Consider the following 16,109-nt stretch of genomic DNA (forward strand, 5'->3'; position numbering starts at 1 on the left):
TTCGCTGCCTCATTGGTCTGACGTCCTAACTGGTTTATGTAACTGAAGTGGAAGGAGACACAGAAGCGTGACCTGCATCCTTGGTGCAAATAACTTATTCACTCTGTTTTCTTATATGCAGACTTGAAATCCATAACATTTAAGATTTTACTTTACAAACATAAATAAAACAGTACACAGTTTATGAGACAAAGTCATAGGCCAAATATAGCGTTTTTGTTTTTGTTTTGTTTTTTCTGGGGGCTGTTTACAAAATAAGAAATGCTAAATTTTGCCTTAGGGATTTGCTTAAGGGAATCTAGAGAAGGCTCCCATCGGAGAGTGCATCTCTTTATTAAACTGTGCGTTCCTTTAGGAGAGAGACTGTATTTTTCTACTCGCTAGCCTAAATTTCTAGAATACTATCTTTAAAGCACGTTTTCTTGGATGAATGAATGAACTTCCCGGGAGGTTGCCGGGTTAGAAGCCTGTGGAGCCGTGAAGACCACAACTCCCAGAATGCCGTGCTCCCCTTGAGCTCAACTGGTTTTGGAGAGTATGTCCCAGCGCCCTTGGCGCCAGGTCGAGACTACAATTCCCACTATACCCAGGGGCTCCGGAAACCTTGTCAAACACCACCTGTTGCCATAGCATCCGGGTCTGGAAGAACCAATCAGGGTGCCCCTGCCGAGTAGAGGCGGGCCGTTCTTATCTCCCACCAACCGGAGGCATTTTGCTGTGGAGCGTGACCGGAGGAGGCGGGAGCTAAGCCCCGGCGCCTTCTCCTTGCTTCTTGGGGTCGTGGCCTTGCTCCCGCCGTGCAAGGTAAGCGTCCGGGTACGTCCACGCGCGTGGGTGCGCGTGTGGCCTGGAGCGCTCGTGGGTCCGCGCCAGGACTCCGCGGGGACAGAAGCAGCCATGGGCGGAACCTCCAGCACCCGCCGGGTCACCTTCGAGGCGGACGAGAATGAGAACATCACCGTGGTGAAGGGCATCCGGGTGAGTGACAGTGGGCGGGCGGAGGGCCGGCGCTCGAACTTGGACCCCAAACCTCCGACCTTCCCCGGACCCGCTCAGCCCGCTTTCCCCCGTCCCGGCTCCCAGTGTTGTCCAGCCCGAAGCCGAATTTTCTGCAAAGAAGCTTGAAGTTTCAAGACTTGGGACATTCATTCAGAGCTGTTTCCTGGTTGGGTGGCAAGTGCTGAGCACGGCCGGGCTTTGGGGGTGTGTGTGCCAGGTTGATTAGATCCTCCAGGGGCTCAGAGTGGAGTGAGGCTGGTGTTGACTGTATTGCTCACTAGTTGTGGCACTTTATTTGAAATCCCCGCCTCACCGTACCCGTCTGTGAAATGGGGTTTGTCCTACTCCTCCTGTGTTCAGGACCCAGACCCTGCTTTTGCACTGCCCGCATCACCTTTTTTGGGGTGCAGTGGCATCTTAAGGAACCCTTTATCTGTTTCCTGTCATTTAGTACTCTTTATCTTATGCCACCCATTCCCCCAACAGACACAGACACCCACCCACGCACCCATCCATCCATCCATCCACCCTAGGCTTTTCTGGCCTAAGGTGACTTCTGGCTTCTCCCTCCTTCAGTTTCACTTGACATCTCATCTTTCCCAGGCGCCTCCTCTATGGCCTGGGTGCCCCAAGTTTTGGACTAGGCCCAGTTGTTTCAGGACTGGTGCCTGCCAGCCTGATAGGGCTTGAGATAGGATTGCAGTTTTTCAGTCCACTAGAAATAATGCAGCCAGTTCCCGCCAAGACATTGTAGAGAATTTTTAAATGACCCCTGCCATGTGCTTGATACGTAAACTGAAAACTTGATTTTTCTCCAGGGTGTCAGTTTCCCAGCACTAACTTCATTAACACACTCTCCGCTGCACCTGAATTTGGAGCCACACATTTTTGGAAGGATGCCTGAATCTAGTAAATGAAGTACTTTGACTTCAGAAAGTTTTATAATAGTTTTAATTTTTCTTCCTCTGTTACTACACGACCAGCATAAGTGAATTACATGTGTAAATTATTTTTAAGCATTTGTTACTAGGAAATAAAACTTCTTAAATACTTAAAAGTGTTTAAAAACTTTTTACTCTGAAACTGTTACCTTGAGAAGAATTTATTAAAGTTTTTTTTTACAGAAACTCAGACTGTTGAACTCAGTTTTTGGTCTGTGACCAGCATTTCTTTATATCATATTAATTAATGGTATTACCACATTTTTATTAGATGTCAGAGGCTGCATTCTTTGCGCTGTTGTGGTTCAGGTGGTCCTCTTTGGAGTAAAATAAAAATTATTCCAGAGATTTGTTTAATCTTGCCTTGAAGTGTTCCAAACTGGAGGGTGACAAAGAAAGAACAGTAAAGAAAAGCAAAATAAGTTTTGGGTGAGAAGACATTGGGTAGAAAATGCATAAATCCATGTTCTCATGCTCTCTTGCAGACACAGCAGTGACAGCAAACAAAATTAAAAGAGCATTTGGCCACAGCACGGAGATTCATATAAAATATTATGGTATTAGATTAAAACGGGAAGATTGGCTAAAAAAACATTTTTTATTTTTTACAAAAGAAGCTATGTGCTTTAGGCACTCAGGTTAATGAAGGGAGTCTCTTTTTTTTTCTTTCTCTCAGAGTACAAGTTATAGTTCAAGCACACACCATGCTCAATTTGACCTCTGTGCTTTGCTTTTCTTCAGTATATACCCTTCACCTGGAATGCCCTGTTGCTTCAAATCCTTTTTTCAAGGATGATTTGCAATTTCTCTGAACTTGTTTTCTCATCTGCAAAATGATAGGACTTGAGTACATCACTAAGATCTCTAATCTTTTTCAGTTTGAAATTCTGTGAGTCTAGTGGCACCATATGTTTCTTGTAGCCATGATCAGCCCATTGCAGTTTCCTCTAAGTATGGCATGCTGTTGAATTGTTGAGTACTCAGGGGTCACTGTGACTTTTTCGAGGTCTTGGTTAAAAGAGCACCAACTTGGAGTTAAATATACCTCAGTTTAAATCTCGGATTAGGCATTTACCAGTCTGCAACCTTGGACCAGTCACTTCTCTGATCATATTTCCTTATCCTGAACCAGCATTTCTCGTTTGTGGTAAGAAGATGAGGTAAGGTATTTAGAGCACGTGGCACATTGTAGGTTTTTAATAAAAGGCAGCTGTTATATAGGGTTCTTTCCACGTCTAAATTTTCTAAGATTCTTTGGCAGTATTGTGTGGTCTAGTGGAAAGAGCATGTGCTTCAGAACCAGGCAGACCTGGGTTTGGTCCTAGTTCTGCCTCACTTTACTGTGTGGCCCTAGACAAGCCACTTTCAATGTGTTTCCCTGTTCAGTATATCTGGATAATGCAGCCTAATTGTGGTACTTAGATATCCAGCACTACTTGTGAGAATTTGACAATGTATGTAAGCATCTGGCACAGTGCCTAGTACTTAGCGTTTAGTACTTACACAAGTAGCTATTATGAGAGCTGTTCCAGGGAATGGATAAGTAAACTTACATGAACTTAAAAATAATAGATAAAAATGAGAATATATTGTGCTCCCGTAGGCATACCTGAAGAGGTGTGGACTGGGAAATGGGAGTCCTGAGTTCTTCAACTGATTGCCTGTGTGATTTTTGTCTAGGTATTTTTTGATTTTTCAGCTAATTTTTGTATTGTACTTAGCTTGAAACAGTCATCTCCTTTCCCTCGGAGGTGTGGGAAGGAAGGATTAGCAACACTGTTGGTATCCTAAGTGAGCCACTGTTTTTAGCTCAGGTGATTGAAACATGGTGCTGATGAGGCCCAAACTTCATGCTGAATTGCAGATAGGTTAGTTCAACTTGACTGAAGAAAACGTTCCAAATTTGCCCAGTTGTCTAACATTCATGTCATCACTCATAAGAAATAAGAGCATACCAACAATTCAACAAGTCTCAATCACTGCTGGAAAACCAATTCTGTGTTCCACTGATATACAAAGAGTAACATTTAGTAAGCAACATGAGGCTTTTGGTAAGAGAGAGAGAGAAAAGAGGGGGGAGGGAGAGAGAAACATCGATCAGTTGCCTCCCGCATGCCCACTGCCTGGAGACTGAACCCGAAACCGGGGCGTGTGCCCTGACTGGGGATCGAACCGGTGACCTTTTGATGCATGGGACAACGCTCAACCAACTGGGCCACACCGGCCAGGGCTAGGCTGCGTTTATTAATAGATCATACTTTTCCAGAATTTTCTTGCTTCAATAACTAGCAGTTAAAGGATCTACTTACAATTTTAAGTATAAAGTTTCTTCTCACCTACGAGGTGTTATTTTCATGGTATTTATGAGGTTTTGTTCTTTTTCTTAATCCTTCACAATTAATAGCTTTTCCCACACTTCCATAAAATAACCCGTATTCTTATACCTGATTCCAACTTTGAATCTGAAATAACTTATGGGTTAGATGAAAGGCCACACTCTTGCCTTGCCCTCCTCTCCAAGTCTAAAATAAACTTCTTGTGATAGAAATACCAAGCGTTTTTATTATTCATAGTGCATGTGCTTAATAGGATTTTTTTTGAGTACCTACTGGGCCTACTTGGCAAGTATGCCTTCTACTTAGTCTTTCACAAGGTTATCTGAAACATCAAAGCTGTAAGTGAACTCTTCCAGAGCAAATGTTAACTTCAATGAGTATCATTTTCAAACTAGTATTTATTATGCTTTCCAGGCAGAAACTAATCTCTGCAACTGGTCCTGGTTACTTACATGGAACACCACTAGTGCTTTGGGAAGCACTGGCAGTCGAGAGCCTGGAAATGAAGAGATTATTTAATGTGGGACGTTGTTGAGGCTCCTGGAGAGAGTACATTAATAGAAGCTCCAAATCCAGTCAGTCATTGGGAGTGTTAAGAGACGTCCCGGTAATCAGTTAACTGGTAGGTGATTGGTCCCTTCCCATGAGTCTCTTGGGCATAGTACCAGGTTCTGCTTTCTGGGTTTTATATAGGCAATAGAAGTTCATGTTTTCACTAATAACAAATATAAAGAAATACAATTTACAAACTACAAACATAAGCTAAAAATTACATTATATATACGACATTCCCCCCTCCTCCCATGGGTATATAAACAAGTATTTGGGAATAATTTCTTGCAAATAATAATGGAAATTTTTGGAGCCTGTGTCTTAAAATGGTAATTGTAAAGGAAACCAGTATTCTTACAGAAATGACCTATGCTACATGGAAGGAAGACCAAGTGAGAAAAATGGGTCTGAGTCCTTTAATCAGTTCGATAAAACACATCTGGAAGAAGATGAGTTTAACTATTATGGAGGTGAGCGTCTGAATTGTCTCTGTCCCATGTGTTTCTAACTCTGCATCTTAGGGAATGGCACCTTAAAAGGAGTTCTCGTTCTCCTTTTACTCTGTTTCTTGGAGGTAGAAATACTTTATTTTGTCCATCTCACCCTTTCTCCTGTTTCTGAGAAGATACTGGGTTCTGAGTTGGGGGGTGGTGTATTTGTGCTAATTTTAGGTAAGACCAGCCAACGTGGGTGGGAAGAGATGGGCGGGGAGACTAGAAGACGACACACATCTTTTCCTCTTTGGAGCACATGCTGGTGTGGTGAGTAGTACAAACCCCAAATCGGCCAGCCTCGTTTACTTCAATTTGTTGTTAGGAGCAATAGAGCCCAGGGTGGGAAATCAGAGTCGGCGGACTGAGTTCGGCTATGCTGGCAGGCCTGCTTCTCTTGGTTCTCCCTATACCGTGGTGCCTCGGTTTTTGAATGTGATCTGTTCCTGAAGCCCATTCGAGTTCTGAAACGTTCGGGAACCGAGGGATCCACAGCCCACTGCTGGGCCTCAGGATCTTGCCCTCAGTGGAAGTGGCGGGGCATGTTTGACTTCAGAGGCGTGTTTGAAAACCAAGGCATTTACTTCTGGGTTTATGGGGTTCGTAACCTGAAATGCTCATCAACGGAGATGTTTGAAAACCGAGGCACCACTGTATATTAGAACAGTTGTTCTTCTGTTAGTTCATAAACTGCTGTAAATCTGTAAACTGTGGATTCTGCCCAGGAAAATGCAATAAGCAGACAGTTTTGCATACAACTGAGGGATTAATCCATAGACTCCTGACTCCTTGGAGCTCAGGGCATAATTCTAGCATTAATGTGTGTGAGTATATGTGGGTTATTTCACCATTCTTTGCTACAAATAATTTCTATAAATCTCACTTGGTATTTGCCTTGATGGAGATTCCTGAGATGTCTGGAAACCAGGTATAGTAGCTATAGACCTTTAGGTAGAAAAAACCTTTTTATGAAAAGTACCCTGTGTAAGGAAAGGTGTTCCTGAAGTTGTTTCTTACACAGAAGCTGCTTATCCTGCACTTGCAGAAGCTTATGTTGTACTTTGACCCCCTTTGTGGGTCAGTTTGCATTGCATCACAAAGAAGAGCTGTTCTATAGCTACATGTTGTGCTTATAACCCTGGCCAGCATCTCTAAATCTTGTCAGCTGCTTCACAAGTGAGTGCCACAGTTCACAGAGGAGAGCAGATGAGTGTGCAGGTCTGGAGGGTATTAAGTTGAGATACCAAAGATAACATGGCTATTGCCTTGTATCAACGCAGCTGTGAGTGGGCTGGGGGGAGGGTAAGTCAATGGTACGCTGCCATTGGGGCTCCCTTGGAAGGGCCTGAGAATGCACTTAGGAATGATTTTACAAACAAAAAAGAGGTTGACTCTCAATAAGGCAACCCTACAGTATGTTTATCAACTCAAGAAATGAAATGTGCTCCTTGGAGGACATGCTTATAAATTTCCTTATATAAGCAAAGGCCATATTGGGAAATGGTTTGAATTTGACGTTCAAGTAGCAAGTTTTGAGGCATCAGATAAGCCACAAAAAAAAAAAAAAAAGAAGAAACAGTTAGTGATTAGGTTGATAGAGACATTGCACTTTTACTACCCTGAGAGCATAGACAGGGATAAAGCAGCACCTTCTATGCTATACCAGGACTTACGCAGCTGCTCCAGGCAATGGCTATAGGCCTTTTCCTGATGCACCTCAGAGCAGGCGCTCAGGACACATTCAGGCTGAGCTGATAAGAGGGAACCCAGATGAAGCATCAGTTGAAGTCCCAATGACAGGAGCTGTATTGGTAATAACTCTACAAGATATTTTTGCAGCAGGTTAGAGTTTGCGATGCACCTGTAATTCCAGAAGTTGGGTTATTTCCACTTTTCAGATGAGGAGAGTGGGCCCATTGAGGTTCCCTAGGCTAGTTGTAGGTAGTAGGCAGCCAGTGCTTTTTCCTCTGTCTGGCAAACCTTTTACTTTACTCTTAAGGAATGATACTTTTGAGGCTGCATTAGGGATTGGAGGGATTTTTTGTAGCCTTCAATTTGTAAGTAGCAATAGACTGGCAAGGTATGGATTTTGGTGAGAAGTAGATGAAGTGGTATTTAGAACTATGGTGGCCTGTGAGGGCGTATAGCTAGTACTTGATTTTTAGCAAGCACATTCACCTCTGATTAGATTAAATACATATACATCTATAGTATAGTTGTAGTTCTTTGACTTTGGCCTGAAATATAGAAATATAAATTCAAATATAAAATTATATTTGTCATATTAGCTTTATATATATTAGCTTTAAACATAAATTATATTAGATATATAGTATTTAGTATATATAGTATATAATAGTATACAATACCTAGTATATATGATAATAAATGATAAAACTATTGTATAGCATACTAAATAAATATATAGTACATGATATGTCAATTAAAATAGCTTTAAGATTCTAAAGCTTAATAAGGTTCATTTTATCTCCTTGAGCGGAAGTGATAATATTTTTATTTTACCATGCGGGATTGAAGGAGTGTATTGTTTAATAGTAGAGAAAGCACTGGACTAAAGTTTGGGGGTTACTGCTCGTGTTCCTGATGTTACCAGTAACTGGATATTATTCAGGATCTCTTTTTTTCTCATCTGTAAATTGGGAGGGTTAGAGTCAATCTTAAAGGGTTTTTCCTAAGATGTATCTCAGTGGCTCTCAGTTGTTAGAAAAGATGCACCTGGCCCTGGCATCTTAAAAAAAAAGCCCCCTGGCACTCTCCTTTCTCACCTCCACTTCTTTCCCAAGGAAGGAGCCATGAGGTTTTCCTTCAACGATCACAACTTTTGAGCTGTGGTCTTTCCTTTTACTGTCTCGCTACCATTCTGGTTTGGATCCTGAGATGTAAGTAACTGTTCAGGTACAAACTATTTTGTTCACTGATGTAACCCAAGGGCCCCAATTAGTGCTTGGCCTAGTAAACATGTTTTGAGTGAGTGAGTCACTAATATGTAGGAACTCAATGTTGTGGAAAGGAAGAAAGGCAAATTCCTGTTCCACACTGGAGTGGCTATCGCAGACCTGTGCAAGGTACGCTGGGCACAGGGAAGGTCGCTTTAGTTGGGCAGAGTTGGTATGGAATTGCGAACTGTTTGGCGAGTGAAGACGTTAGGATGTTTGAACTGGATTTTGAAAGGTGATTCCCTCCCAAGGGGCCAGGGGAAAAGGCCATATAGGTGTGTGTAAAGGCAAAGGGATGGCTGTAAACAAGAAGCCAGTATGGGTGGAGAACAGGGTATGAAGTATTAAAGGGAAAAGCTGTGGAAGTTGAGGCTGGAGAGTTAGGCCGTAACTAGATGACGGAAGTCTTGAATGTCCTGCAAAGAATTTGGAACCTCTTGTTAGCAGAAGGTCACTCTTGCAGGATTGAAGCAGTGAGTTATGTGATCAGGTTTGCATTTCGATGGTGCTGTGCATTTGGGCAAGGGAGAAGAGATGATGGAGTCATTAAACATTTAGGGGCTGGGGAAGTCATGGCTCCGAGAATGAGTGGGAGAGAAGAGTTGAGGACGATCCTGTGTTTTGATTTAGGGAATTGGATGGAGGTGGTCTCATTAATGAGATAAGAAAGGCAAGAGGAGACTTTTGGCAGACATGAATTCAACTTGGGACGTGTTCAGTTTGAGATGCTTGTGGTCTGAAGGGGAGGTGTCCATTAGGCAATTCAGTGTGTATGTTTGGCTTTTGGGATAGAGGTCTTGGCTGGAGATAATGGATTTAGAATTCGTTAATTTATCAGTAGCAGTTAAAAATAAAGGGAGTGGATGAGGGTACCAATGGGAGCATGAGAGTGAGAAGAAACACAGGCAAAGAACAGGAGGTGGGGCCCTCTAGCATTTAAGGGTAGAAAGGGGAGGGGATGCCAGCAAAAGAGATAAGATGTGGCCAGGGTCCTAGGACAACCAGGACAGTGGGATGTCAGAGGAGTCAGGGAGGGGTTTCCAGAAGAGGGGAGTGACCAAAGAAAGGTGTTAGATGCTAAAGGGAAGTAGAAATAGAGGAGATTTATTTATATAAATATAAACATAAAAGGTTATTTACTTGGTCAGTGGTGACTTTACCTGAACACTTTCACTGCTGTTTTGGGTTCTAAGCCAGATAGTGGTGAGCTAGGAAAGGAACTAGGAAGAAGGCCCTTGAGGGTTCTGGAGGGGCTCACCCAGCTACTTGACCCAGAACCCTGGGCCAGGGCATCCTTCTTGATGACTTCAGCTTCACTCCCACATCTAGTCAGACACCGAGTCTGGCATGAAAGGGGAGTACCTGGTGTGACCTTGAGACTCAGGCTTTCTGGGTTTGAATCCTGGCTCCATTACTGGTAACCTGTAAAACCCAGGGTAAGTTATTTAATCTGGCTGTGCTTCAGTTTCCTCATCTATACAGTGGAGGTAATGAAAGTATCTTACAGTATTGTTATGAGTAAAGCGCTTGGTTTAGTGTGGTGCCTGGCCCATAATAAGCACTCAGGGAATGTTAGCTATGTTGAATCCTAAATATCCTTTGAACGTGTTCTCTCTGGATTAGTTACCGTAATAGTTTTTTTCAAAACAACTTTATCGTGGTATGATTTACATATAAAATTTATCTGTATTCTGTATATAGCACTTTCTAATAAATTTACCAAGTTGTGTGACCATCACCACAATTTAGTTTTAGAACATTTCCTTCACCCCAGTAAGCTCTCTCATGCTCATTACAGTTAACCCCCACCCCCACCCCAGCCTTAGGCAACCAGTTATCTACGTTCTGTCTAAATAGAGTTGCCTTTTCTGGGTAGTTCATATAAATGGAATTATAATACCTGAGGCCCTTTGTGTCTGGCTTCCTTCACTTTAATTGTTTTCTGGGTTTTTTTGTGTCGTAGCGTGTATCAGAAGCTCATTCCCCTTTATTGCTGAATTTTATCCCGTGGTATGGATCTCTATAATGTTTTGTTTATCCATTCACCAGTAGATGGACGTTTGCATGTTTCCACTCTTGCTGTTATGAATAATGATGCTGTGAACATTCCCGTGCCCCTCTTTGCGTGGACATATGCTTAATGGCTTCTTAATTGGTCCTCCTGCTTCTGTTCTTGTCCCCATTCAATCTGTTCTATACACTGTAGCTAGAGTGGTCTTTCTAAAGTGTCAGTCTGATCGAGTCATTACCCCACGTAATTCCTCCAGTAGTGCCCAGTCGCCCCAGGATCAAGTTCAGACTCCTCACTTGAAGAGCTTACTAAGTAAGAGTATTCAGAACCTAAACCTGTTTCTCTTTTCATCTACTCTCACTAAGCCCCCCCTGCAGCTTCCTGCCTCAGCCATTCTTTTATTCATTTATATTGTTTCGCTCATTTATTTAACCACTTATTCAGTTAACCAGGCCTAGCGAGGCTCTGGGGATGCCCTAGTAGCCAGGACAGCCACATCCTTGCTTTCACAGAGCTTGCTTTCTAGTGTGAAATGCAGACTGTAAACAAGAAAGCATCAGACAGTGGTAAGTGCTATAAAGAAAACAAGAAAGGATGGTGTAGAACTGGGGCTGACGACTCAGATCTCAAGCCTGAGTGTCCCTTGGGGCCTCCGCCCGATTGCCAACCGCCTGTCTGATGTCCACTTGATGGCTAATGGGGGTAAGCCCTGTTTCTCCTTGCAGTACTCTTATCCCGCTCCTCTTCCTAACTCCTATTCATCCTTCGCAGCCCCACTCCCAAAGCCTAGCTGGATGCCTCACCCATTGTACTTGGAGAACTTCCATCACAGACTGTCTGATTGAGCAGCACCCTTCACACTATATTTAAATGCCTAATGATCGCCTGTTTCTTCTACTTCACTTTAAGCACCTTGGTAACTGTTGAGCACCTAAAGTCTAGCCTAGTTCCTGGCACATTGTTGGTGTATAAGAAGATCTGTTGAAGATCTGATTGTGGTTAGTCTTGAACTGGAGGGAGGAGAACTGGACCATTTTCTTGGGACTGGAGGGAAGGATGGTGCTAAGGCCTGCTGCATGCATAAATTAATTTGTAGGGTTAGGGGAAGAAAGGTGGAAGAGTTCTGATGGCTTCCATTTGCTCAGAGATTACAATTTAGTGCACAGTATAAAATGAGAACAGTTATTTATAATGAGCAATTAGTAGTACATTAGAAGAAATAAAAAGTAGTGCTGTGGGGTGCATCTTAAAGTCTTAAAACTGTTCTTACTTGCTTTTAGTTTTATAGCTATTAGAGTTAGCCTAATTTCTCTAGGCCATTCATTATACATATTGATATGGATGATTAAATTACTTGGATGCTATTGTACTGTTCTCTTTTTTGTTCTCTTATAATTGATTTTATTTTGATGTTGCTGTTTCAGCTTTCGGAAAATGTGATCGATCGTATGAAGGAAACCTCTCCATCAGGCTCGAAGTCTCAGCGGTATTCTGGTATTTATGGTGCCTCAGGTATTTCAGAATTTTAATTTTAGATTTTTTTAGTAGGAGAATTAGAAGTGGTAAAAATTCACGCGATAGTCAAGATCTTCGGCACATCTGTCTTTTGTTATTTCGATGTTTGGCTTTTTCCAGGGAACATGAGACAGGATCAGGGTTTCTTTTAAAATGTTTTGCACTAAAAGTTGAATGAATCTACTTTCAAACAGTGTTTGGGAAATATTTTTTCTCCTTCAGCTCCTGAATCCTCTGTTAGGCTTTGGAAGGTTACTTCATATCTTTTTGTGTAAAGTGGATTACTCACAGAGCTATTAGAGATTGAATAGTGAATATTTATAAAAAACATAGAAAATATTGATTTACTATTTCCAAATTGTGAACTCTTTCCCATGATTTTATTTTCTAATAGGTTTTTTCTAAGTTTATAAACAGTTTATTTCTTTATAGTCTTAATTATTGATGAAAATATGGCGTTAAATGAAATGCATAGAGAATTATTAAGCCTCATTTTATCTGTGGATCATGCAGGATAAGACAGTATATCTCTTTCCTCTCTCCTATCTGATCCATCTATTCATCCAGCCATATTTATTGAACACCTGCTACGTGTCTGGCACAATCTAATGAATGGGTATACTGTTTATTGGTGAAGTGCCAGTGAGAAAATAGTCAGGATGGTTAATCGTAGACTATTGAGAATGTGTATTAGAAAGGGGTGTTGTATGGTAAATTCGGCTACAGGCTGAAATACATTGAGAAAGAGGAGATGCTGCCCAAATGCCATTCCCTCGGAGGCAGTTGTGACCCTCTTCCTAATCATTAAGCCATAACCGTGAACTCAGCTTCTGATATGTTTACAGCAGAAGGTACCAAGATAAACAAGAAATAGTCCTTGCCCTGTTGAAACTTCTTGTTCAGTGGGAGCATTAAGAAGGGTTCATAGTGGATTCATAGTTCACTCATGCTGGATAGAAAGTCACCGCTTCCTCCTTGCTGGGAACCTTTCCTTGGCTTCTGGGTCGCACTCTTGGTTTTCCTCTCATCTTGTTTGCATCCTCAGTCTAGCCTTCTTTGCTGATGTCCCCTAAGTAATGTCATCTAATTGTATGCCTTTTGAATTGTTGTGTAGATGCTTTGCCTCCCAAAATTCCATCTCTGCCCTGACCTCTCCCTGCAACTCAACTTAGACATCTGCCTACGTGAAATTGCCATTTAGGGATCTTCCACTTAATCCAGCCCAGACCCTTTTGTTTGCCACAGTTGCTTCTGCTCTCCGTCTTTCCCAGTAAGTGGTACAGGTGGGCAGACCCCAAATCTGTCTTCGAACCTGTCTTCACTGTCCTAGCTCCAGCCCAGATAACCAGTGGCTCTTTACCTGTCTCCCGCAGAAGCTTCTGCACTGGCCTCCTGCTTCCCCTCTCGTGTCCTTCCGCTTTGCCTTGCACACAGGGGCCTCGGCAGTCTTTAAAAAACATTAGTTCATGTCTCATCGCAGTGGTGGATCTCAGTGGTACATGGAATATAATTGGAACTGCTTTCCTTGGCCTCTGAGCCACACCGTGACTGGTTTCTTCCTGCTTTTCCAGCATCATCTTGATACATGGATATTGTTAAAATTGGGATTTGATCTGAAATATAATTTGTTCTAGGTAGATTTTTTTTTACGTACTGTGTTAAGGAGATAGGATGATGATAAAGATAATGAAATAATGATGAAATACTGATAAATAATACTTAGTGTTTGTTACATGCCAGCTACTCTGCCAAGTCCTTTATATATCTTATCTCATTTAGTCCTTGTAACCCTATGGGGAAGGAACTGTTATTAACCCATTTTATATAGAAGGAAACCGAGACTTGAAGTGATTAATTGTCTTGCCCACAGATACACAGCTGGTAAGCAATGGAGGTGGTAGTTGAATTCAGTCTGTAAGACTCTGGAGCAAATGCTGTTAACCACCCTGTTTTATCATTATTTGAATGACACCTTGCTTCCTTTGTTGAAAGGATGTGACAGAAACTAGTTGGAGGGAAGGAGCTGCCTTTTAGTGATGTTCTGCTTGAGTTCAGGAAAGAACCTTCTATCTATAAGTGATTGTTGATTTTTCTAGCTTTTTTTTTGGTATTGGTTCTCATTCAATAGCGAGTTGAAGGAGAGAAAGTGTTTTCCTTCTTGGTTGACTTCTTAAGCCGATCCTTTGAGAGAGTGGGTGTAGGTGGGGAGGCTTTCTATAAATGCTCATGGTGTGGCCTGCAGAGCATGACACTGGCATTGTGATCATCTCCGGCTGTACTGAGGAGTCCACCCCTTCCCATTGCTGGGTTTGACATGACTGATGAACTCTTGGGTCCATGACCATCCTCGGCACTGAAAACTCTTTGAATATCGCCTTGTGTTTTGGTGGTCAGGCTAGAACTACACTCTAAATGCTAGCCACTAGTCACATGTGGCCTTAAGATTTAAATTAAAATTAATTAAAATGAAATAAAATAAAAATGTCAGGGCCTCAGTTGCACTCGTCACAGTTCAGTGCTCGGTACACATGTGGCTGGTGGCTACCATATTGGGCAATGCAAGTACAGGACATTTTTACCGTTGCAGTAGTTCTGTTGCACAGCTCTAGTCTAGACTGCGTCAATGTTTGGCATCGTGATCCTCATTGGACGATTCCAATGATGTGGTGACCGAGGTTATGGAGCTAGTTGACTCTGTGTTTGTGAATCTTGTTTCCTGCCTTTTCCACATCCCAGCTCCCCCAGGATTGTGGGTAAATGGAAACGTCAGGGAAGATTTCCCTGGGGTATACCATCTTCACCTCCGGCTTTAGCATAGCTTCCCAACCTGTGTGTTACAAGTGTGCTGGAGGTACTGATTCCATAGACTCAGAGTAGCTGGGGAAGACCTCTGTACCCTCATGTGCCATGTAAATTCTGTCTGCACCATGTGAAAAGGGCCCAAGACTAATAGTGCAGGATCTTTAAATAGATTTCCCTTACTCTTTCCAACCCAACCCAAGAAAAGAATGCAGATTTGCCATTCTGTTTTGAAGTGATCTTGCCTTTAGATTAAGAATGCAATTAACTATGATTGTGCAAATTAATAAAGATTTATTCTTCCTAAGATTTAAAAAATATGTGTATAAAAGTAGAACGCCTTAGAGTTTGTTCTCTTCAGCGTTTGTCTCATTTGGGGGTCTTGTTAGTACTCAATAATAGATTGCTTAAGATTTATAATTTAGATGTGTTATGAAATAATTTTTCAAGTCTACAAAAATATATTGATAAAAATGTCATTGGCCTTTTCTACATTTTTCAGTGTCAAGTGAATTATATATTATATGTGAGTCGAAATTTTAATATTTATCAAAATGCATTCTTCCTCACAAGACTGTAATTCATTTCGGCCCTCGGCTATTTATATGTGTGAGTATAGGGCAGTGTATTTGATGGACGGAGATTCCTAGAATTTATTATATAGGAATCAAGTTTTGTCATATATATAGTTTTGAGAATATAATTTATTCTGTAGGAAAGTGAGTTACTCTAAAGACTTTACTGAAACTATTTTTTGCCAAACCTTGAACCAGATCAATGACTCGTTGCAATAAGTATTTGCATGTAAAGCTGTTTGGGCAAAATAATATGCTGTGTGACACACGGCAGATTGTAATGCCACTTTAATAAATGAATGTGCTCTAAAGAAATTAACTGTGTCCTTGCTGCCTCAGATTCTTGGCTGTGTAATATGTTATCACAACTATGTTGGTTTGCTTTTATAATGGGGAATTTTTTTTTTAGGCTGACATTGGGGATGCCATTGCACATAGTTATAAACTTACCTTTTCATTAACATCTTGCATTTAAAAATTTTATTTATTTATTTTTAATTTTTATTGAATTTATTGGGGTGACATTGGTTAATAAAATTGTAGGATTCAGGTGTATAATTCTATAATACATCATCTGTATATTGTATTGTGTGTTCACCACCCAAAGTCAAGTCTCCTTCCATCAACATTTATCTCCCCTTCACCTTCTACCTCCCCCACTGACCCTTTCTCTCTGCTAATCACCATGCTGTTATCTGTGTCTATGAAGTTATTTTTTTCCTGTTTTTTGCTTAATCCCTACACCTTTTTCATCCAGCTCTGCAACACCTCTCCCTTCCGACAGCTATTTTCTGTTTCTGAGTCTGTTTCTATTTTGTTTGTTTGTTTATTTTGTTCATTAGAGTCCAGATATGAGTGAAATCATAGGGTATTTGTATTTCCCTGATTGGCTTATTTCACTTAGCATAATAGTTTCCAGGTCCCTCCATGCTG

At 41.6% G+C, this 16,109-nt stretch overlaps 1 protein-coding gene across 1 annotated transcript in view; it reads left to right on the forward strand.

Moving 5' to 3' along the window:
* Positions 1 to 715: 715 nt before the first annotated feature.
* CHCHD3 (coiled-coil-helix-coiled-coil-helix domain containing 3) overlaps positions 716 to 16,109 on the forward strand; it is a 251,138-nt gene continuing 235,744 nt past the window's right edge. Inside the window, exons 1-2 of the mRNA XM_081146783.1 lie at positions 716 to 978; positions 11,712 to 11,799. Coding sequence (XP_081002909.1) covers positions 898 to 978; positions 11,712 to 11,799 — 169 coding nt within the window. The 5' untranslated portion in view covers positions 716 to 897. The remainder of the gene's footprint in view (positions 979 to 11,711; positions 11,800 to 16,109) is intronic.

The sequence above is a fragment of the Miniopterus schreibersii genome (assembly GCF_964146895.1).
Source record: "Miniopterus schreibersii genome assembly, chromosome: 9".
Classification (NCBI taxonomy): Eukaryota; Metazoa; Chordata; class Mammalia; order Chiroptera; family Miniopteridae; genus Miniopterus; species Miniopterus schreibersii.